Here is a 25,232-nt window from a genome sequence, read left to right on the forward strand (position 1 = left end):
AACTTTTAATATCGTAATCTGGACTTTTTAAGTCATAATTTCCATTTTGATTTTTCATATTTTCGACTTTTTGTCATAATTTTGACTTTAAATCAAAATTTTGACTTTTTAAATCATAATTTTGACTTAGTATGTAATAATTTCGACGTTTTATTTCATAATTATGATTTACCAAAGCATGATTTTTTTATTGCCTTATGGGGCGGAAATTGGCTTCCAAAAAAATCAATAATATTGTGAAATAGTATTACAATTTAAAATAGCTCTTTTCTATTGTAATATATTGTACAACCCCATTTCCAGAAAAGTTGAGACATTTTGTAAAATGCACTAAAATCAAAAATCCGTGATTATTATTATTATTATTTTTTTTTTTTAATTCTCTTTAATTTATTTATCAGGCAAAAATACACCTGATACAAGACAGCTGCTCAACAGTCCGTGATCGTCGTCGTCTGATTCTCATTTTACATGATGGGGCATTCATTTTCAATAGGGGACAGATCTGGAGGGCCAATGACAGGTGTAGAGTGTCTAAACCACTCTTTTGTAGCACATGCTGAATAAGGCCTGGCATTTCCTTGCTTCCCAGGAAAGATGTCATCTTGATAGCAATATAAATTCCAATATACACCTCCACATCAATGGTATCCCACGTCACCCATGCTGTTTGCACTGATGCACCTCCATACCATAACAGATGTTGCTTTTGCTTCTGTTGCTGACGAAAGTCTGGATGATCCTTTTCATCTTTTGAACTGAGAACTTGATGTTGTTTTTCCCAAAAACAAGCTGAAACGTGGACTCATCTGACGCCAGCACACATTTCCACTGTCTTTTGGATCTTCTGAGATGAGCTTGGGCCCAGAGAACTCTGCCATCTTGCAGAGGATCGATGTATAGCTTTCTCCTTGCGTAACAGAGATTCAAGTTGCTTTTTCTTGATGCGGCGGCAGACTGTGTTGAGTGACAATGGTTTTCCAGAGTACTCCCGAGCCCATGTGGCTATATTTTTAACACAGTAGCATCTCATGCAATGCCATCTGAGGGGTCAAAGGTCACACACATTCAACAGATGTTTCCTGCCTGGCCCTACACAGACTGAGATTCCTCTGGACCTCAATCTTTTCACAGTATTATGTATGGTAGATGGTAAAAGAAATAAATTCTCTGCAATCTTGCAGTGAGAAATGTGATTTTTGAATTTTGACAATTCTCTCATGAAGTTAGGCACAAAGTGTTGAGCCATGATGACCTTTGCTTCCCTCACTAACTTCACTCAGTCTCATTGACTCGGATGTGCGTCATTGCTTACATTGCATGAGTGCCCACTACTGGCGGAGCCCTTGCGATGGGCTGAATTGGAACGTCCTAAGCCCTTGATCACTTGGAATCTGCTATGAAGTTGATTTATTATTTAATTTTTTGCCCTTTACGAAATTGTTTAATGCAGCATTATATATGCATATGTGTGTTTTAAATATTAAAAAATAGTTAATATATCATAGAGTTGTTTGTGGTGGGGTAAATTAAACGCGATATGCAGTGACGTCACAATCGTGTTGCACTGTGGTATATGGAGCTGCCTGAAGTGTACATATGAAGTAGGTCTGTCCATATAAACTTCCCTCGTTCACTTCACGAAGTGGAACACACTTCAAAATGGCGGCGGGGATTCCCCCGAGGGGAAGTGCTTAGGGAAGTTTGTGAGTGCGTGTCTAAAAGACGAGTGGAACGCAGCCAGAGACTTCTTTTATTGACCCAAACACGACACCTCACCTATTACCAATTCACCTGCTAATTGTGGACTGTTTCAAAACAACTTAACTTGGATATTCTACAATCTTTGCCCTTTTATTTTGCATCTGTCCCAACTTTTTTGGAGTGTGTTGCAGCCATCAAAATTAAAACATTTTCATATTTACAAAATACAGTTAATTTGGCCTGTGAAAACACTGAACATTTTTTCTTTGTACTTTTGTCAGTTAAATAAAGGTTTAAGAGAATTAACGAATCACAGATTCTTGATTTTATTGCATTTTACAAAATTTCCCAACTTTTCTGGAATTGGGGGGTTCCCGATATAATTTATTCCTGTGATCAAAGCTGAATTGTCAAGTCAAGTCACCTTTATTTATATAGCGCTTTTTACAATGCAGATTGTGTCAAAGCAGCTTTACAGTGATAACTGGTATATAATTTTGGCTGCACAGCAGCTCTTAAAGAAAATGGTGTCAATGCAGGCAGATCAAAACACTGTTAAATGTCAAATGTCAAGTGTCCCCAACTAAGCAAGCCAAAGGCGACATCGGCAAGGAACCCAAACTCCAACAGGTGACATCAGGTGGCAAACAGGTGTTAAAATGGAAAAAAAAAACCTTGGGAGAAACCAGGTTTAGTCAGGGGGCCAGTTCTCCTCTGGTGAACAGTGCTTTGTTACGATTCAGGTAGCTATCATAAGTCCGATGGGATCGCAACATTCAAAGTATTTATTCCAGTTCCATCCAGTTGAGGATCGTATTCATCACGCAGGTATGGACGGTTTGTTGAGGAACTGTGCCACTGGCTATATCTTAATTTGTGTGCTGAATTGTCAGCATCATTACTCCAGTTTTGAAGGGTTAGTTCACCCAAAAATGAAAATTATGTCATTAATTACTCACCCTCATGTCGTTCCACACCCATAAGACCATCGTTCATCTTCAGAACACAAATTAAGATATTTTTGATAAAATCCGATGGCTCAGTGAGGCCTGCATTGACAGCAAGTTAATTAACACTTTCAGATGCCCAGAAAGCTACTAAAGACATATTTAAAACAGTTCATGTGACTACAGTGGTTCAACCTTAATATTATGAAGTGACGAAAATACTTTTTGTGAGCCAACAAAATAAGGACTTTATTCAACTTTATTCTAGTGATGAGCGATTTCAAAACACTGCTTCATGAAGCTTCGAAGCTTTGAATCTTTTGTTTCAAATCAGCGGTTCGGAGCGTGAATCTAACTGCCAAAGTCATGTGATTTCAGTAAACAAGGTTTCGTTATGTCATAAGTGTTTCGAAACGTTTCAAAATTTCAATGGTTCGCGTGACCGAACCACTGATTTGAAACAAAAGATTCGTAAAGCTTCAAAGCTTCATGAAGCAGTGTTTTGAAATCGCCCATCAGATATCGTTGAGTAAAGTCGTTATTTTGTTGTTTTTTTTGGTGCACAAAAAGTATTCTCGTCACTTCATAACATTAAGGTTGAACCACTGTAGTCACATGAACTGTTTTAAATATGTCTTTAGTAGCTTTCTGGGCATTGAAAGTGCCCAGAAAGAGAAAATTAGAAAATTATCTTGCTGGCAATGCAGGCCTCACTGAGCCATCGGATTTTATCTAAAATATCTTAATTTGTGTTCTGAAGATAAACGAAGGTCTTACGGGTGTGGAACGACATGAGGGTGAGTAATTAATGACAGAATTTACAGACATTTTTGGGTGAACTAACCCTTTAAGTGTCACATGATCCTTCAGAAATCATTCTAATATGCTGATTTGCTGCTCAAGAAACATTTCTGATTATTATCAATGTTGAAAACAGTTGTGCTGCTTCATATTTTTTAAGAAACATGTTTTTTTTTTTCAGGATTCTTTGATGAATATAAAGTTCAAAAGAACAGCATTTATTTGAAATAGAATCTTTTGTAACATTATAAATGTCTTTACTCTCACTTTTTTTTTTTTATCAATTTAATGCATCCATGCTGAATAAAAGTATTCATTTCTGTCAAAAAAAAATTAATAAAAATCTTACTGACCCCAAACTTTTGAACAGTGGTGCATGCACATGAAACACTAACATAGTGGCAGAGCAGTCAACCATGTGCACCTTGTCATACAACTGTAACCATAAGATTTTTTCCAGTTTACCATTTATATTTCTATACATTTGTTTGCATGATCGATCAAAGCTAAAAGTGCTCAAATGAAGTGAGCAGGTTTGATTGTGTGTTTTAATGGATGCACAGAGTGGAAGAAATAGGGAGGAATGTGATGACGCAGCCTGCATCATGTGTATGTGCACTGCCACTGTGGATTTGTTTCTTAAATATTTGACTAGTTCCACACCTCCATGTGAAGAAATGACATAAACTCTATTAGACAGCCCTCATAGACAGTCCTTGTGTCCATTGTTCTCACGCATACTGTCATTAATGAAGCAAGACATGAGTGAGTGATGTAGCGCTCTGATTCTCATGTGAACTGACAGAAGAGTGCATAACATGAAATCAGTCACATCTAATGAATCCTGCCAACTGGACAAAGCAGAAAGTTTACATGTTTGAAGTTTGAAAGTATTTTACCTGTGAGACAGGTAAAATACTAAGCAATTGTGTGAATGTAAATGTGCATTTAAAATAGATGCACAAGCAACCTGGATTCAGTAGACACTGATCTATACTGCTTGTAATTCACATATTTTATAAGTCTGTGCCAAATAGGTTTTGTTTCCTGATGTGTTCATGCCTAAAAACCCTTGATGCGTGCTAACTGTCATGACGATTACAGTTTACATGGCATTTTCAACAAAAGCCAAAAACAGGACGTCCTTGCAAATTCAGATGACTGTGCGAGCCAAAACAATGCGCCAGTATCTTGTGAAGCACGCTGTCGCTTTGAGCGCCGAATCAATGTACACTGGAACATGACGAATGTGTGACGCAATCGGATCGTAGCCAATCACAATCGCGTTATGATGCAGTGGGCGGGGCGCGCTGGTTTTTATTTACAGTACTCGCGCTCGAAAGCGCATTATGTTAGTTTTAAGTCCCGTGTCTGATTAAATGTTTATTATTTTGGCATTTTCTGGTAGCAAATATACATTTGTTAGAACTGTCGTTTGCTGTTGCTACACAAGGAAGGATTTCGAGTGGAATATAGAGCTAAGATTTAATTAATTGATCACTAAATAGACTATTTATTATTGCAATATGGACTTTCTTGGCCAAAACAAGTCACAGATGAACACCACCATTCCGACTGAAAACTGGACATCTGTAAGTAGTTTTACAACATTTTACAACATATTTAAACTTTGTTTCAAGCGCACATACCCACATGAAAAAATACTATAGTAATTTATAGTAAATACTATAGTGTTTTGAACCATACTATACTTGGATTAATTTGTTGTGGCATTTCTATAGTTGCTGTGGTAATATAACAACTATAGTAATATAAACAAAATACCCAGTTTTCTACAACTATAGGGTATATTATACTACAAATACACTACAGTTTACTGTACTAAAAACTAAAGTATACTACAATATTTATTACAGTTTATCAGTTCATTATAGTTAATACTACAGTATGCTGTAACATTCATTAACAAAGTGTTATAATATATACTATATAATATATACAGTATACTAAAATTTACTATAGTATGGTTCAAAAACACATTACTATAGTATTTTTTCATGTGGGTATGGTTCTCGTGCACTATGTACAAGATAGTTTCTTTAAATTATCTTTTTAAATGACAGATAGTTTAAGGAATTTGAGAAGTAATAATCAATTTAAACACTAACTCTGATTCTTACTCAGCAAGTAAATGAAACACTGACTTCCGTAACACATGTATTCCCAGACACTTCATATCTAGGTCATGCATTGTCATAAACTCATAAAAAGTACTTATCTTGCATTTGAAGCTTTACACATGCTTAAAATAAACAGAGACCGATTTAATACACTATTCTTCCTTTCTTTTTCTTTTCAAAGGTATACTCTATAGTTCGATGTATTCAAATGACAATGGCTGTCCTAAGGTAGGCTATCTAATATTTTATCTTAGTTTTGCAGTCATTTAATAAATACACACGTGTCTTATGTCTACTTATTTATATGTGTTAATAATTTCCCTTCAGCATTTTAGGTGCTGGCTCCATAATCGCATATGCCGTTTATAAAAGACTAGTAAGAAAACCAGAGGTGAGCCTCCAAATGCTATAGAGCTACTGAATTATTAACAGTATGTTCATACAAACGTAATTTTGACCACAGAATCAAACCTATGTTTTTAGGTGCTGCCGTTATTCTTGTTAAGTTTAACAGACCTGCTGTTAGCTTTGAGTTGGATGGTTGGTGGTCTTCTCTTCACCCAGAACTGTGATGCTTACGACATCTGCTACAACCTCCACATAGTGGAACAGGTACAAATTTGACACAATATCATGCCAAAATAATGCTTGTCATAGGCGAAAGAACAGTACTTCCTCAATATGCCTTTTTACATGCAATGTTTTTGCATCACACTTCCACTTCCACAAATATAGCCACATTGGAGCAGTCATGTTTGATTGACTGCATATTCACTGTTTAAGTGGTGAAAATCAAGTTTTCAATGTTGTTTATATGTCTGTGTGGTGTTTTTAATATGCTTTAAGACAAACTATGTGCAAATTCATAAGTCAGCACCATTGCTGAGTATTTTCTCTTTATAACTGCAGTGACCTAAAGACAGTTTCAAAAGCGTGGTTTGAAATCGCTGGTGTTTCTTAGGCTACGTCACAAACTCTACCCTGTAACCAATCACGTCGACGTGCCGCAGACTTTAGCATATCATTAACTATGACCGCTCTGAAGGAAGGGAGTCATGTAACATTAGCAACACATTATTAGCTGTTTGATAATGCAGTCAAGCAAGAGACTGACATTATTAATTACCGTTATGTGTCTGACGTTGTAAAAATCAATATCATTGTGCAGCGTTTACCTCAGTAAGTTGACCGAGTGGATCTCTGAGCTGGCGCGAGTGAGTGGGGGCGGGGCCAATTAGCATATTCATAGATCCGCGTATACTAAATGAAGCAAGGGTGTAGAGTTACATTCAGCTATTTTAAGTCATGAATAATTTTTTTCACAGGAAAAAAACGTTTTGGTGATCAAAGATGAGTTTTAAGGGATAAAATTATTGACTACAGGGGGACTTTAAATGGATTCAAAAGAACAATCATATTACTAAAAGATGAGCATCCTTTTTTAAAGGTTTTAAGTGCCTCTATTATGCTATTCTAAAGGTTCCTAATTTTATTTTGCTTCTACAATAGCTTTACATTCATTCAAGGTCAAAAAACACTTTCATTTTCTCATAATAATCATTGCAGCATCAGCTCTTTTCTCACAGTGTCTGAAACGGTTCGATGAAGGATTCGGTCTCTATAAACTCCGCCTTTCCGAGAGCCTGCTCTGCTCTAATTGGTCAGATGGCCCAGTCTGTTGTGATTGGTCTACCACTTGCAGTGCGTATTGGAAACCAAACGCATATTACCATATCTGAACTTCAGCTCCGGATCTTCCTCACACTTGATACACAGTGATATGAACTGTAAAGATGGCGTCCGTTTTACTGTATCAATTCCAGCACGAGTCTCATCCTTTGAAAGTTAATCAAAGTGGATTTGCTTTCACAGCGTCTTCTTAACATGTCGACAACATAAACTCTTCCAGTCTCAACTACAACTACAGTGTTTGAGGGCGGGGCAAAGTAGACATTGTTTGCGGGCAGCCAATGAAGACCATCAGCAGGCATTATGCAAATTTGTTACTGGAAATATCGACGACTCATTTCAGGCAGTTCAGCATAATTTCTTTCTTTTGAAAGAAAATAACTTCACTTTGATCTTTGCAGACCTTTTACATTCACAAACAGCTGTATTACACTCTACATGAACGGGAAAGCATAATAGGGGCGCTTAAACTAGTCATTCATTGTTTCTGCCTGTCACTTTTAATTCAAGGAGTCTTTTTAACAGACTGATATTTTTTAACATCAAGAAGAAGTAATAGCATGTTAACAAAATATCATGTTTTTGGAATGGGTTCCATGGTAATACCATGGTTAATTGGACGTGTACCATGGTAGTACCATGATATTTTTTGAAGGACCCTGGACTACCATAAAAATGGCCTGGTACATGAATATTGTAATAATTCAGTATGATACTACAAGTTGATACAAGCACTTTTTTGAAAATGACGGAACTGTAGACAAATGGAAAGTCTTTGCCAATAAATTGTTGCTAAAAAAAGTTCAGAAAAAGATGAAACACCAGTGAGGAGATCTGTGATTCATTTTTTCCACTCTGCCAATGCACTGCAGGCCCAAACATGTGTCTCTCATTAATGAAGCCTGTTTGTTTCGCATTTAGCTAAAATATAACAGAGAAGAAAAACATGTGTGCTAGACGGTTTCACTTCAAAAACGAGTTGTTCTCAGCTCAGACATTAAAACCAGTTTGTTCTCAAGCACAAAACAAAATGGAACTGGGACGAATCTGAAAAGGAAGTGGAGCAGCAAATTTGGTTTATATTCTTTGGCCAAATTTAATTAGTTCTGCCCCACTTTTAAAGTCCACACATACTTGTTTACAGCAGTGTATTGTCATGGGTGTGAGTGGACGTCACTGCTCAGTAATGTGTGGAGGCAAAGCTCCACACATGCTATCATAAACTAACCTAGCCTGAAAAGTAACATTGCATAAAATTGTGACATCATTTAAAAGTAACATCATTTAATACGGAGCCCCTAATGGGACAAAATATGAGATGGAAGGGAAAATTATATGTCAGTGCTTTTACTTTCTCTCACAAATGTTTTGTGCTCACTTTTGAGTTCTTTGCAAGCAAACGCAAAATTCTCAGGGAAGTACAAACGTTTTGCAAGAGAATACAAAAGCATTGAAATATATTTTTTCCTCCTATCATTTTTTCTAATACCATGTCCCTTTAGGGGCTCTGTAATTTTACCCCATATACAGTAAAAAATCTCATTCCATTTTCTCAATTTTTACATATATTATAGTGCTGGCTGCATTTGTCAAGCTTAAGCACTGTTACTCACGTAATTATAAGAATTTATCAGAAAAATAAACATTTCAGCCCCTATTTTGAATCCGTGCTATTTGTGGAAAATTGCCCTGCTTTTTTCACATTTGCCACTGTTTGTCAATCCTCCATGCAGAGGAAACGCCCTGAGTTTTGGAAAACCCTGCCTGAGGTCATGTGACACTCACTGATGAGTCACATCTGACCAAACCGGCACGGATAAGTTCATTAGAATCATTTACATTTTTTTAAGAGCTCATAACGTAAATATTAAAATGACTAATCAGAATGATCTGGTTTTATATCAGTTTTCCTCAGAGAACCACTAGAAGTGATCAAATATGTAAAACTATATTAACATTAATATAGTTCAAGTTCAAGTCATTTTAACTCAAATGATATTAAACTGACTTAAAAATCGAGTCGAATCCTGTAGAACTTAAATTCTTTTGATGAGTTAGTGTAATGACTTGCTCATCATACAATTTTTTGATCAAGTGAGCAAGTTTAAGACAAAATTAAAATCCTTCAACTTGCTGTATGTTGTATGAACTCTTTTATAATATTTTTATGGTGCATTTTTGAAGCTTAATGGCATCCATTCACATTCACCTTTGCATGATCTGCAAGTATTTCACTCACAGTTATGGCAGTGTCATTGAGCATACAGTACTGCACTGAATATGACACAGTAGCTCGCTTACGCATTTCATTGTACTTTTTTGGAATAGTGCAATAGTGTACATATGACTGTTAAAATCAGGCAAAACACACCTTGATCAAATTCAACTATCCTTAGACAACTGTGTTTAAAGCAAAACAGAAAGGAAAACCATGTTGGCTATTTAGGCGTTTATAGAAGAGAGATATACTATCTTTAACATTCAAAGAAGTTGCTCAATCCTGGAATGACGTTCAGGAATACTTTGACATGAATGTCAACAAAGGTGCTGTAAGACAGTGTTTTCCAACCCTGGTCCTGGAGTCCCTTGTGTAAAAAAATGTGCTTCAGTATATTGAATGTGCACGTGTAATCTTAGAAGTATATTTAAAAAAAACCTGTACCTGCAGATAATATAATATTAATAAGGCCACTTAAGTGTACTTAAAGAGAGACACCTTCATGACTCTGTTTCTCAACACACTTAAGTACACTTTCAAAAAGTGCACTTTGTCTTTAAAGTTTTACTTTAAAGCACATTTTAAATAATCTTTTGTCGTGCTTTAAAGAAGTACACTTATTTTGATGTGTCAACTAACATACTAAAGCACATGTAAAGTACTTGATTATAATTTTAACTGTAGTGTTATTCAATGCTACATTTAAAGTTAATATACTTTAAATGCAATAAATTGCAACTTCATAATCATAAATGTGTAATTATAAATATATTTAAATACAAGACACAATTTTTAATAGAAATGACATTAAAGTATATTTTAATTTACCATAAATGCTTGTCAATATATTCATTAGTACACTTTAACCATATTTCCAAGAAAGCAGAAGTAATTATTAAAATTATATATAAAGATATACTTAAATCCTACCTAAGTGGGCCAAAAAGAACTCTAAAGTTCAGCTAACTGCATTTAATATAAATTTAAACTATAATATATTTTCATTTAATTGCATTCAGTTTGCAAATAAGCATATTATTTCCAAGTACTCTTATAAGGTATGCTAAAAGTGTGAGGTTTGTTTTTCCTGTGTTAGTCCTTGTTTCCCTTGTCCCTGTTCATTAGTTGTCATTGTTTCCAGGTATGTTCCCATTTGTTTCCATGGTTACTCATTTGTTAATTGATTAACCCTACCTGTTCCTTGTTTTCTCCCTTCATTGAGTCTGTGTATTTATAGCCCTCATTTTCAGTTGTTTTTTTGTACGTTTTTGTCGTTTAAGTTGGTTGTGTTACTCCTGCGCTTTATCCTGTTCTCCTGTGTGTTTATTTTGTTTATATTGTTAAATAAAATGACAGCTGCGATTAGATCTAGCCTCACAACTCTCATTGCTGCAACCAGCTGTAATATACAGTACAGATTTTTTTTGGGTTTCCCCAAACAGTACAGGACCAGGGTTGGGAATCACTGTTATAACACATAACACACTTCTATAACACGTCACTCACAAATGTGAGAAGCGTGGGTTACAGTATTGCGACAACATGGTTTAATCTTTTCTGAGATTAGAATGTAGAAATAATTAAAGAAAGCTTCTTTAACTTCTGCCTTTGACTTTCACATCCCACAGACTCTGTATATGGCCTCCTTCTTTTACACGCTGCACTATGTTTGGGTGCTCTACGCCGGACTGAGCAGGAAATATCACAGGAGACTGAATGGACTCCCAGCCGAGGTACTCAGTTCATCATTATCAACATGTTGATGATGGCAAGAAAGCACCACAATATAGTCATTTTACTGTAAATGTTGGCAATTCTGACTAGCCTGTTTATTTCAGAATCCAGCAAGAGCAAAGAACTGCAGATGTCTGGCCCCAGTACTGTCATGGTAAGTATACTGAACATCGCCGGAAAAAAAAATATCACTGAAACTCATATTAAAGGATTAGTTCACTTTCAAATGAAAATTACCTCAAGCTTTACCCACCCTTAAGCCATCCTAGGTGTATATGACTTTCTTCTTTCTGTTGAACACAATCGGAGATATATTAATAAATATCCTGACGCATCCGAGCTTTATAATGGCAGTGAACAGGATCAATGAGTATGAAGGTCAAGAAAGTGTCTCCATCCACATCCATCCATCATTAGCGTACTCCACATGGCTCCCGGGGTTAATAAAGGCCTTCTGAAGCGAATCGATGTGTTTGTGTAAGAAAAAAATCCATATTTAACAAGTTATGAAGTAAAATATCTAGCCTCCGCCAGACCACCTTCCATATTCAAATTACAGAAAAAAGGGAACTGGTGTCACGTCAGTTAAGCTTTTTCTGTAAGTTGAATATGCAAAGCGTAGGACGTAGCGTAGGATGTAGCGTAAGCTTTTTGAACTGCAAGAGTTTTACACTTTTTTCGTAAGTTGAATACAGAAGGCAGTCTGGCGGAAGCTAGATATTTTACTTCATAACTTCTTAAATATGTATATTATTTTAACACAAACACATCGTTTCGCTTCAGAAGGCCTTTGTTAACCCCCCGGAGCCGTGTGGAGTACGTTTATGATGGACGGAAGTGGATGGAGACACTTTCTTCAGCTCATACTTGTTGGTCCTGTTCACTGCCATTATAAAGCTCGGATGCGTCAGGATATTTATTAATATTTCTCCAACTGTGTTCATCAGAAAGAAGAAAGTCATAAACATCTAGGATGGCTTGAGGGTGGGTAAAGCTTGAGGTAATTTTCATTTAAAAGTGAATTAATCCCTTAAATATTGATGTAGCAACATAATTGGTGTAATTAAATGATAAAATAAGTTTGATTGCACTTTATTTTACAGTACATGCATCTAAGACAATACTGGGTAATACTAGATTAAAAAAAGTTTGTCAAAACAAACCTTGATGTTGGCTTGAGAAAGCCTGACCTGGAAGTTTGAAGTAGTTTTTAAAGCTTGAAGGTTTTCAGTTTGAAATAGTTTGAAGTTTAAAGTAGTTTTAAAGTTTGAAGGCAATATGGTCTATCAGGAAATAGATATATTTAACAGATTTATATATATATAATAAATAAACACAGTACACACACATATATTATGTAAACTTTTATTTTGGGTGCGATTCATTGCGATTAATCGACAGCCTAGTTGTGATAGATTTCGCTAAGAAGAATAGTGCGAGACCAACTGCACCACTCTATATACCAGTATAATATGCGTCACATGACTAAACACGTCATCGTTTTCAAATACCTACGGACAAACGTAGAGTAAAAGATACGTTTTCAAATGTATAGATGTAGCCTTTCTATCACCGCAGTTACTTGAAACAAAATAAATGTTAAATAAAGCATAAAAAAACAACAGTAGTTGTCAGTACGCATATAAGCAATATTTACAATTATTTATAATAAACCTTTTTTATGTATTACTTATAATCCTGCACACTATTTAGGGCAAATACCATGCACAATAAAACTGAAAATGTGATATTAGCAGATTTCAGTCATTTGTTCGTCTGACAGTCTGTCCTGATCTCTCCATACAGTCTTTTGCCTTTAATGCTCACGGTGCCCGTCTTTGTGGTAGGAAATGTGTTTCGTTGTTACACAAGCTTCACCCAGCCCTACAGGTCAGTCTAACTGTATTCTCTCATGTACTATGATTAATAATCTGTAGTTTCTCATTACGTCTTCATTATAACTTCATAGAGTCTTATTTGAATGAGCTTATTGTTATTACAAACTTTTTATCTATACCTAACTATAGTTTAGTTGTTTGTGTGGGTCTAATGTACAATCAGCTGGTCATTACAGCAAAAACAATTTAGAAACACAATAATATATTGATTTGAGTTGAAATTGTATTATGTGAGAGGAAAAGGACCACAGAAGAGCAATGTTTAGTTAAGAATCCAGCGTTCTGGACAGTTGTTTAATATGATGTTGATCCACATGTGATTGTGTTCCAGATGTTTGCTGATGCACACAGGGGCTGTTTATCTCACCTCATATGTAACAACAGAAGTCACAGCATGTATTGTCATTCAGAAATACTGCATGGCCATTTTCCTCGCTACCTTCCTGTTGACCTTCATCGGCATCATGGTGAGATTTAACATGTCTTGATCTCATTTTTGAATAGCTGAGCAATTTATGATTTAAATTTACACGGATGTTTAAAAGTTTCAACAGTATTATTGTGAAATGTTATCACAGTTTAAAGGAACACTCCATTTTTTTTGAAAATAGGCTCATTTTCCAACTCCCCTAGAGTTAAACAGTTGAGTTTTACCGTTTTCGAATCCATTCAGCCGATCTCCGGGTCTGGCGGTACCACTTTTAGCATAGCTTAGCATAGTTCATTGAATCTGATTAGATTGAAACATTTATGATTTTTATCAATGTTGAAAACAGATGTGCTGCTTCATAATTTTGTGGAAACCAGGATAGAGTTTCTTGAGTAAATGTTTCTTGAGCAGCAAATCATCATATTAGAATGATTTCTGAAGGATCATGTGACACTGAGGACTGGAGTAATGATGCTGAAAATTCAGCTTTGATCACAGGAATAAATGATAGTTTACTATATATTCAAATAGATACAATATTTCACAATATTATTGCATACATCATTACTGCTCTCAAAAACATGTGTGCCTCGGTCATTATCTCATTGAATTCCACCCTTTCATTTCAGATTCTGATGTGTAAGGCTCGCTCCCTGTACAAGCGTGTCGTCACGTCTCAGGGTTTTTTCGGTGACCATCAATGGGCAACTCTACGCCTCCTGGAGCGACGCATGCTGCTGTATCCCTCTGCCTTCTTCTTCTGCTGGGGACCGGGTGAGCACACTATACATCAAAAGACTAAAACATTTAAAAGTTAAAACAGTACATATAACATTACAGAGGCAGCCAATGAGGAATCTTTTCTCATTTCTTTAATAAAGAACTGTATGTGTCAGTACATTGAGATTAATCACAAGTTATTATAATAATCTTTTAACAACATCTGTACACACGTAAAATAAGATAGATAGATAGATAGATAGATAGATAGATAGATAGATAGATAGAGGCCTAAATTTAAAATTTATGTACTTGAATTGCATATAAAATTTAGTCAGTCATGCATAAATGAAACGGGTAAGAAATATGCAAACTGAATGTGTTTTAAATACACAATAACCAGGTTTATATATATATATATATATATATATATTTATGAGCAATATAACATGAGCATAAAATAATATTTATTGAACAACAATATTTAAAAAAACAACAAAATCCATTATAATGACAATAGGAAATAAACACAATTGTACAATTCATCAAACGTACAAAAGCAGTGCTCTACAGGATGTAAGTTAAATATAGCCTTAATATTAAATTATTAAATTTAACATTGCCCAATTTGATTTGCTCAGGAACAAGTATTAGATTAATAAGACCAAAGATTGCCCGTTTTATGTACCCAAAATGAGTTATATCTCATGTTTAACCACTATAAGAGACAGCGGCAAATCCCCGAAGCACTGGCCGAGATGAAGCTGTTCTCGGCGGGTACACGAGCACTGAACGTCCGCTGATGGCCTGGAGCTCACATCTCCGAAAACGTCCAAACAAATTGTAAAATAGGTGCTACGATTAAATACGAGTCACATATTTCAGGTCTAAACAACTACATTCTTACCTAAAAAAAAAACTCTTAAAACTATAGTTTATGGTACAATAAGTGTAGTATTTGCCATGACAGTCGCTTCAAGCGGAGTGATACAAACGGTGAAAAGGTAGGAGTGCTGTTATCACTAGAATATCACACGGCTATCAGCCAATCAGATTCGAGAACTAGAAAGAACTTGTGTGTGTGTATGTGTATGTGTATATATAAAATCAATAAATCCAATTTTTTCAATCTCATACATTTTAACTAATTAAATATTGCTTGTCTTTTAGCCAGCCATATTTTTTAACCATGTTCATACTTTTTAACTGAATAAATGTAATTGTTTTTACAATGAACAGAACTGTCTGAATCTAAGCAATTTGAATAAATGTATTTTGAAACATGATTATAAATAGATGTAAATAGTTAATAATAAACTATGCCATGATTTTTTTTGAGTGAAGAAATCTTACCTGTTTCATTTATGACTTACAAATATGCATCACATTAAGTTTATTAGTTTGTTTATGCAAAAACGGTGTAAAAAAAAATCCACAGCTAAACACAGCATTTTTATGATCTCTTGTTTATTTCAGCAATATTACTGGCCACTATGATGTTGGCGAATCCGGACATAATAGAGGGAAGGATAGGAGTCGTTCTCTACATCCTACAGGTTTGCCAAAATACATAAAAGCTGCTACAAAAATAATTGGTTTCCTTCTACTTGCAAGTGGAAAAAGGTTCTTGTTGTTTCTCTCCACAGGCCTTCACCTCTGCATCTCAGGGTCTGTTGAACTGCCTGGTCTACGGCTGGACGCAGCAACACTTTCGCTCTCTCAGCAGCAGCACCGTACGAGACGCCGACACCCAGACTCCCCTGTTACGCTCCCAGAAACGAAACTATGCCGCTTTGCGTTCTGCTGCGTCACTCACTAATTTTGTCTGACACACAAGTACTTTTATGCACCAGGCAGATGCTTTAAACATCATGATTTTACCAGTATATGCGTTCTTTAGTATTCAAACCCATGAGATACTGGAGCCAATACAACACGCACTGTGCTGTGTCAGAAAAACTCTTCTCATGAAGACCAAAAGCAGCTAAATATCTGTGTGCTCCTTCATGCGTGAAGCTCAACAGACCTGTTTGGTTTTGATGTCACAGCTGAAGAAGTTTGTCTCGCTGTTATTTTACTAACACCAGATGGCAGATATGGATGCTCACATGCTGAAAAGCTAGCTAAACATTTTTTTCTACCGTGGTTTTTGTCATGAGATTTCAGAAGCTGCAGCTGCTGCTAACGCTTAGCTGAGAAATCAACTTCAAGAAACCGTTTCATCATCCAGCTTCTAAGTTTTGTTTTGCAATGACATGCTCGAGAGTTTCAGGTCACGGCGCACTAGTGACATGTAAAAAAGGGAAAGACCAAAGGGGGATTACAGCCAGAGGGAAATAGCTCTGAAACAGGATCTGAGAGGACAAAGCTGCTGCTTTCCATCCAAAAACAATGCTCTGAACAATGCTCTGAACACGGGTTACTGATGCTGGTGTCAATTACAGCTGAGGGAGGATGACACAAATAATTTCCTCTTCATAAACAATGGACAAATAGCTGTGAGCGGTGCTTCTCAAAGGGTATTACTGTTGAAGAATACACACTGCTAATGAGAAATAATTTGCATGTACTTGTCAAGATAATGGCACTGAACTAGGGAATAAGCTTTTTGCTTGAAATGAGGTTCCCACAGTCATGGAAAACTTTGAGATATAAGAGAAATATGACAGAAATATTGATTTCCAGGCTTGGAAATTTATGAAATGAATAAACTCTTCTGACTCTGAAAGACTTTTGTTTGACTTTGAAACACAAATTAACATATTTTTATTGAAACCCGAGATATTTCTGTCCTTTCATTGAAAGTCCACGCCAGGAGTGATTCTAGGATTTCAATATTAGGGGGCTCAGCCCCCAATGAGGGTATGATTTAAAAAAAAAAAAAATTAATTTAATATATTGTTTGTATACTAGGGTAGGCATGAACAATACAGTAAGTTCTACACTACCTATCAAGTCAATCCCTGAATACTGAATTAATTTCTAATAATTTAAATAACCAGCTAATATTCATTAAGAAAATAGCAACACTTTATATTATCGTAATTTTCTATACTGGCAATATGTGGGTAAAATATATTTTTAACATGTTTTAAAGGATTAGTTCACTTTCAAATGAAAAATTACCCAAGCTTTACTCACCCTCAAGCCATCCTAGGTGTATATGACTTTCTTCTTTCTGATGAACATAATCGGAGAAATATTAATAAATATCCTGATGCACCCAAGCTTTATAATGGCAGTGAACGATACCAAAGAAAATGAGCTGTAGAAAGTGCCTCTATCCATCATAAACGTACTCCACACGGCTCCAGAGGGTTAATAAGGGCCTTCTGAAGCAAAGCGATGCGTTTGTGTAAAAAATAAAATACAATTTTTAACAAGTTATGAAGTAAAATATCTAGCTTCCGCCAGACCGCCTTCCGTATTCAACTTAGGAAGAAAGCGCAATGCCTCTAACAGTTCAAAAACTTACGCTTTTAAGCAAATGCCTTCCATATTCGAATTACGGAAAAAGCTTAAGTGACGCGACGCCAGTTTACACTTTCTTCAACTTGAATACGGAAAGCGGTCTGGCGGAAGCTAGATATTTTACATCATAACTTGTTAAATATGGATATTTTTTTACACAAACGCATCGCTTCACTTCAGAAGGCCTTTATTAACCCCTGGAGCTGTGTGGCGTACGTTTATGATGGATTGATGCATTTTCTTCAGCTCATACTCATTGGTATCGTTCACTGCCATTATAAAGCTCTGATGCATCAGGATATTTATTAATATTTCTCCAATTGTGTTCGTCAGAAAGAAGAAAGTCATATACACCTAGGATGGCTTGAAGGTGAGTTAAGCTTGGGGTAATTTTCATTTGAAAGTGAACTAATCCTTTAAACACTATTGTTTTTTTAATTCTACATTTGAGTAAAATTAATTTTAAAGAAGATCTACATTTATCATTTTCATTGATGGAGATAACATTAAAAATGTGCCATTCTTTAGTGGAGGATTGTTGTCACTTGGTGGAAAACAAACACTTTTAACATGAAGATGACATGAAATTACCACTATAACCAGTAGATGGCAGCAGAGGACCACTTTTTAGCTCATTTGCCATTTTCACTTCATTTTTCCATGTGTTTTGCTTTTGGATTTATTATAAAATTAATATTATGATAAATTTAAGCAATTTTATTGCAGCAAGAGTAGGAAAAGTCATAAAGTCTCATGACATTTAGATGAAAATATGCAGCCATATCACCCTGTAGCCCAAGACTGGTTGCCCACTGAAGCTAAGCAGGGTTGAGCCTGGTTAGTACCTGGATGGGAGACCTCATGGGAAAACTAGGTTGCTGCTGGAAGTGGTGTTAGTGAGGCCAGCAGGGGGTGTTCACCCTGTGGTCTGTGTGGGTCCTAACGCCCCAATATAGTGATGGGGACACTATACTGTCAAAAAGCACCGTTCTTCGGATGAGACGTTAAACTGAGGTCCTGATTCTCTGTGGTCGTTAAAAATCCCAGGATGTCCTTCGAAAAGAGTAGGGGTGTAATCCCGGCATTCCTGGCCCCAATGGCCTCTGTCCATCATGACCTCCTAATCATCCCCATATACTGATTGGCTTCATCACTCTGTCTCCTCTCCACCAGTAAGCTGGTGTGTGGTGGGCGTTCTGGCACAGTATGGCTGCCTTCGCATAATCCAGGTGGATGCTGCACATTGGTGGTTGCTGAGGAGATTCCCCCTTCCATATGTAAAACGCTTTGAGTACCCAGAAAAGTGCTATATAAATGTAAGGAATTATTATTATTAAAAATAAATAAATAAGCCCAGATTTTTACAGCAGATGGGAAACCGTCTTGGATTGCTCCTGCATCATATTATGCAAACTGCATTTATGACAGAGAACTACACAGATGCAGATATCAACAATCTATCAATTAATGTTTTAATGGAGTTAATCATAAACTGTGTAATTTTAAGGGGGCCTAAAGCCCTACTAAAATGGGCCTAGTGATGCCCTTGGTCCACGCAATCAAAACTTTGATTATTCAAAACATTCATAAAGAGATTGTCAAAGTAATCCAGTAATTGAGTGGTTTAATCCAAGTCTTCTGGAGAGACACATTTGCTTTACATCAGAAAAGCAGATGTAACAGATTTAATTTAGGCTTTTATTCACATATCAACATTTATTAATGCACATACATAGGTTATCAAGTGCTCAAATGTGTTTGTGTGACGCAGGAACAAACCCCACATGAATTACTTTGACAGTCTGTTCATGAACTTTTTTAAGCGTCAAAGTTTTGGTTGCGTGAACTTTCAGTGGAGGGACAGAAATCTCTCAGGTTTCATTAAAAAGATCTTCATTTGTGTTTCGAAGATGAAGGAAAGTCTTATGGGTTTGGAATGACATGAGGGTGAGTAATTAATGACAGAATTTTCATTTTTTGGGTGAATTAACCCTTTAAAATGCAAGTGTAAAGTCATGGGAATTTCTGTAGTTGGTAACATCTTCCAGTTATGCTCTGCTCTACAATATTTTATTGACTAGAAACTGTTTAGTCTCTATAAAATTTTAAGTCCTTGTTCAGTAATTACAAACAGCTGGAAAGGTCATGTAAAATTCCCTGTTCAAAAGTGTGGGAATCCTATTGTGTAAATACCTTTATGTGTGGTGTCATAAATTACATGTTGACTTCTTTTCCTGTTTTAGTTTGGCTTAGGACAATCTTTCGTTTGTCCCATGACAGAATGACTTAAGTTTCTTTTTAAATTGAATAACTATTAGTTTAATTTCAGAGTGCATTTTTATATGTGTGTGTAGTACATAACTATTACACATTAAATGTTACAAATTAAAGAACTTTTCGATAAAATTTAATTAGGTGTTGATATTTTGGGGTGGTTGATCTCATGACTTGATTGACTTATGTTGAGCTTCTCCAGAGTTTTGTTTTCAGATTAGCTTTTTAGACAACCACATGAAATGTGACATGGTGAGACTTGAGAGTAAGTCTACACAAAAACACACAGTATCTCGATTATATCTTGATTGTAACTGTCTATGTTAATGTTCTGTGGAGATATCAAGGAGATACATTTGTCAAATTTATTGGTGCTCTTATCCCAGGGTCCCTGTGGGCCCTTAAAAACTCAGTTTATGTCAAACAATAAAATACATTTCAAAAATTAACATGGTCTTTAAATAAACTGTATTCTTTGTTAACAGTTTCAACAGTTTTAGAGAAGCTTCCGTTTCTCTAAAAATGGTTTGTATCAAAACTGTAAAAAAAATAAAAAATAAAAAAGATGTAGGGTAGACTATGCGCTGCTAGAGCTTCCGTTTTTACTTTCAATGTCTCCGTTTACACTCCGCAAGTTTAAGTTCGCCATTCTTGCATAAAATAAAAAAATAAATAAAAAATAAAAAAAGACAAACGTTTGCGTTCGGCATTCTGGCACAAATTATGCATTCAAGTCCTCCTGTGAAGTATGTATTTACGAGTTAGGAAGATGTGTTTATGATGTCAGGTGCGTTCAAGTCACTTTTATCTATGCATGATGGCAATGTCTTCTCTTAATTAACTACACAAATATACAGCAATGTTTTTAAACTCTACTTCTAGAAAATGAAGAACAAAGAATTTGGGTGTGCTTCAGGTGTGTTATGCTTTATGTTTTTAATTTATGAAGCCACTGTAAACTTTATTATTACATATTATATTGTTATATTACAATGCTATCATAGTTTGTGCAGGCAATTAGCTTATTTTGTTGTAAATAAAAAGCCTGACAATGTCACTGCTATGCAGAGGGAATATTATTTAGAAGTTTTCTGTTTCATGTATGATACTTATTGGATATCTGATGTTAATTGGATCCAAAATTCATTGGAAAAGTAGAAACTTGATGGCGTGTTCACATGACATGAAGTTCAGAAATGAACAGGATGGAGCAGATTCACAAGGAGTAAATGGACAGGTGTTGACAAATGGACAGGATAGTCTTGAGTCACTACAAAAACAATTCAATAAAGGAAATCAAACTCATATAATTCATCAAGAAACATATCAACAATATGCACTCAATCCAAAATAATGATTAAATATACAATCCAAATAATTCAAATAAATAATACAACTGGCAAAAACAGACTTAGGCCTACTTAACGGATCCTACAGAAAGGGTTTAAAGGAAGGTTGGGTGTCCATTCAAACACCCACACCTCAGCAATGTAAAAGAAATAAAGAAGTGAGGTCTACTTATAGATTCATAACAATACTGTATGTTCAAGTTATACTGTTTTTGGTAGGCATACTTCTTAGGTGATGTGCTGTGCTGTCTGATTTAAACAAAACTATATCTTTAAAAAATAAAATAAAAAATAAAGATTACATTATTGATGAGAGAAACTAAGCTGACACCTGCTGGTCAAATTTATGTAAATGCAATGAAAACTCCTTTTCAAACCAATTGCACATTTTTTATTAAAAGTATAAACAATTAAATGCAATTAACAAATCATCTAATACCATTAGATATAAAGTGTCTTTATAATATGTGCTATTTTATTAAATCTATCTATCTAATCTTATTTAAATTTTATTAATTAAAAAAAAAACATATATAAACTGGTTCATAGGTTCAGAGATCATCACCAACTAGCAGCGAACCATTGAAAATTCAAAACGTTTCGAAATGACGTATGACGTAATGAAACCTCATTTACTAAAATCACTTGACTTTGCCAGTTTGATATGAACTCCGAATCACTAGTTCAAAACAAATGATTCACAAAGGTTTCAAAGCTTCAAGAAGCGTGTTTCGAAAGCGCTCATCACTAGATGAACATAAGACAAATAAAACTGTATTTAACAATATTTTAAATATTTTCTAATTGTATTTTATATTTTCACAAATGGTGTATTACAGTAATTACAGCTTTTTTAACTTTTCAGATATTTTATGATTGTGCTTTTGGACCATTGAACAATGAGCCAGACAGATAAAATGTACATTCTGTCGTCATTTACTTGCCTTCATATTGTTCCAAAACTGTATGACTTTCTTTCTTCAGTGAAACACAAAATGATGATGACCAAAATGATGACCCAATGATGACCAAATCAAGCTCTGTTTGCAGAATTGTACTGTTCTACTTGGCTGTCATTTAGTCTATCCTGTGTTCATCTATAACTGTCTGGTTTAACTCAGCTACCAAATCAGAGAGAAGGAAAATATAATGGACAGTCCGGGCTGCTGAGAGGATTACTGGTGCTCCCCCGCCAAACCTCCCAGAACGTTACACCTCCAGAGTGAGAAAAATGGCTAAGAAAGTCACTTTGGACCCCACACACCCAGCCCATTTTCTCTTTGAACTGTTGCCTTTTGGCCAGCGCTACAGAGCACCGACCACCTGAACAGCCAGGCACAAGAACTATGGCAAGTCATTTTAGGTTAAATTGTTCCCAGTGTTACTTGTTGTAATTGCATTTTTACTAGTAAGAATTCAATTAGAGATCTCTGTTCATTCATTCATAAAATTAATAATAGTCCAAGGCACTCAAAATCTTATTGGAAAGTTTTAAAAAGCCTTTATTTCATCATGGCTTTAAGTAATCTTCCTTTGCGTACAGCAGAACAAAGAAATTTATACAGGTTTGAAACAACTTGAGGGAGAGTAAATGATGACAGAATTTTCATTTTTTGGTGAACTATTCCTTTAAATCCAAAATTTATGAATGAATGACTTCTAAAGACTCATACTGCTAGTCCACTTTGACTGTGTTCTAATTCGATTCTTCTTCCTCCTCTGTTCCATCTGTAAATAAAAAAAATATATAATTGTTTTAATGTCTATTTTCATTACACCATATTATCATATCATTATATGCCAGGAATTGTATAAATTTGGAAGATATGAACTGACTTTTGAACAGAAACACAATCAAAAGCTCATTAAATATAGAAGCGATGTGGATAGTCTGCAAAACAACACCCTGTTTTTGAATTTAATCAAAAACCTATGAATCGTGAATTGAATCAAGTCAGACCAATCATTGTAAGATAATGCTTTCCTGCCAAGTTTTTAAAATGCCCCCAACCCCGGTTTTAGCACATAATCCTAGAACCAAGCCTGCACATGTAAATTTTTAACTGGCACAACCCTCTTATGAACAAACAGAGGACCCGCCAGGTGACCAAGAACTTGGAGGTGGTGTAAGGGATCATGATCAGCACTCAGTCTGAAGTACCAAAGTACACAGATGGGAAACATGTACAGTGGCAGTTTGCACAGGTCTTCCATAAGACAAATGGAGTGCCCCAATCAGGATCTCCCTTGGTATGCCAAACTGGGTGCCAAGAAGGGATAGATAGATCATTGCAAATGACCCACGTGTCATTAATGGAATACTTCAAAGCTCAAAGCTTACCTTCCTAGTGCGAAGGGCGGCCTTATGTCTGCCCCGCTTGATCATGCTGACATGAAACACGTCTTCCCAATCACGACGCTCTGCTTTCAGGCTGGTTGCCTTGGTGACAGCAACCAGGTGTGATGCTGACTCACCAAATCTCATAGACACAGTACTGTAGTGAGGCTTTTCTGAGGATCTCACATCTTCTGTTGACTTTTCAGGTTCCTGAGGTTTAGACCAGGATGTAAAACAATGTTTACCATCAAGGCTGTAAGAAGGAATCAAAAGAGAAAGTAATCAGTGTTGGCTGTAACAAATTACAAATTATTTCCTATATTTCAATTAAAAAAATAGAATTAATTGCAACAGATACACTAACATGAATTTAATAATGAGACGTACTGACTTTAGTTTATTTGTTGTACACATTTTTTTTTTTAAATATAAAACATTTTAATACATGATGTTTAATACATATGTTTGCCTGTTCCTATTATAGCACAACTGCGACAGAGATGTTTACTCACTTCAGTGTACAGTTTGAGTCTTGTAGCACACCAATGAGCTGCTCTTTTGAGTCTCCTATGTTATTGTTACTCAGATCTAACTCTCTTAACTGCAGTACTTGCTTCGTAGCCAAAGACTGAGCCAAACAAGCAACATCTGTAATGCCACAGTCATTTAGCCTAGAAAGAGACAAACAAACAAAGTAAGAGAGATCATTTATTTCACCCACAGTCTGAAATTCATTTAAGGTGGGAAAATTAATCTATGTGGAAATTTTGCCAGATGAATCTCTTACACATTTTTTTTACGCAAATTTGCAGCTTTGACAAATAGGGGTTGCTTGATTTAACCTCTATGTTGGCAGTGCTTCATCAAAGCTACACTAACATTCATAATGAATGAAGCACTCATTTAAGCAGTGTCAGGCACTTTATAATGCCTCTGTCCAAGAACATAATTTGAGGCTGATTGGAAAGTGTGTTTTGCTCACACTTCAAATGTGGCCCAGCCTTTTTTGCCTGTGGAACTTTGATGAGCAAAAATAAATGTAACCTCAAATTTTCTTACCAGCCAAGGAGATAGATTTAAAAAAAAAAAAAAAAAAAACTATGAAAAATAAAAATAAATTGTGACCTTTTCTTTCACCAGATCACAAAACACATCACTAATTTCCACAAATAAATAGTAAATGCAAGTTAGTATAATGGTTCTTGGTTTATATTGTTTAAGTGAATTTAAGCATTTGTATTCTTATAGGTAAATGTTACTCACCCAAGTCTCTGCAGTTTACAGTCTGAATCTTTCAATACATGGCATATCATCTCTACTCCTGTGTTTTTTGTTTTATTTCCACTGAGGTCCAGCTCTATCATTTGTGATGGGTTTAAACACAGAGATAAAATCAGGCTGAGACTCTGTTCCTCTTTAATATTGCATCCACACAGACTGAAGAGAGAAAGAGAACCTTCACAATTTTGCTTAATAAAACTAGATATTAAGTACCATTAGTCCTGGAAAAATGATGCA

The 25,232-nt window shown here is 35.6% G+C and overlaps 2 protein-coding genes across 5 annotated transcripts in view; one reads left to right on the forward strand and one right to left on the reverse strand.

The window, feature by feature from the left end:
* The first annotated feature begins 4,790 nt into the window (after positions 1-4,790).
* On the forward strand, positions 4,791-17,010 carry tmem116 (transmembrane protein 116). The gene is made up of 11 exons (XM_051895053.1): positions 4,791-5,044; positions 5,775-5,821; positions 5,921-5,984; positions 6,077-6,205; positions 11,129-11,233; positions 11,339-11,388; positions 13,041-13,124; positions 13,464-13,599; positions 14,192-14,336; positions 15,759-15,838; positions 15,929-17,010. Exons 1-11 carry the CDS (start codon positions 4,979-4,981, stop codon positions 16,109-16,111), a joined length of 1,089 nt encoding a protein of 362 aa, XP_051751013.1. The 5' UTR covers positions 4,791-4,978; the 3' UTR covers positions 16,112-17,010.
* A 3,925-nt stretch (positions 17,011-20,935) lies between these two features.
* The window catches only part of LOC127513157 (NLR family CARD domain-containing protein 3-like), a 106,847-nt gene continuing 102,550 nt past the window's right edge, over positions 20,936-25,232 (reverse strand). For 3 of the 4 annotated variants that reach the window (XM_051894748.1, XM_051894749.1, XM_051894747.1), the window contains 5 exons: positions 24,978-25,151; positions 24,227-24,385; positions 23,718-23,967; positions 23,050-23,104; positions 20,936-21,297 (listed from right to left, as the gene is read on the reverse strand). In XM_051894748.1, coding sequence (XP_051750708.1) covers positions 21,218-21,297; positions 23,050-23,104; positions 23,718-23,967; positions 24,227-24,385; positions 24,978-25,151 — 718 coding nt within the window. In that variant the 3' untranslated portion in view covers positions 20,936-21,217. Of the gene's footprint in view, positions 21,298-23,049; positions 23,105-23,717; positions 23,968-24,226; positions 24,386-24,977; positions 25,152-25,232 lie in introns of those variants that run through there. The other variant, XR_007930352.1, reaches the window with a different exon arrangement.

Source organism: Ctenopharyngodon idella, chromosome 5 (assembly GCF_019924925.1).
Source record: "Ctenopharyngodon idella isolate HZGC_01 chromosome 5, HZGC01, whole genome shotgun sequence".
In the NCBI taxonomy this organism is placed as follows: domain Eukaryota; kingdom Metazoa; phylum Chordata; class Actinopteri; order Cypriniformes; family Xenocyprididae; genus Ctenopharyngodon; species Ctenopharyngodon idella.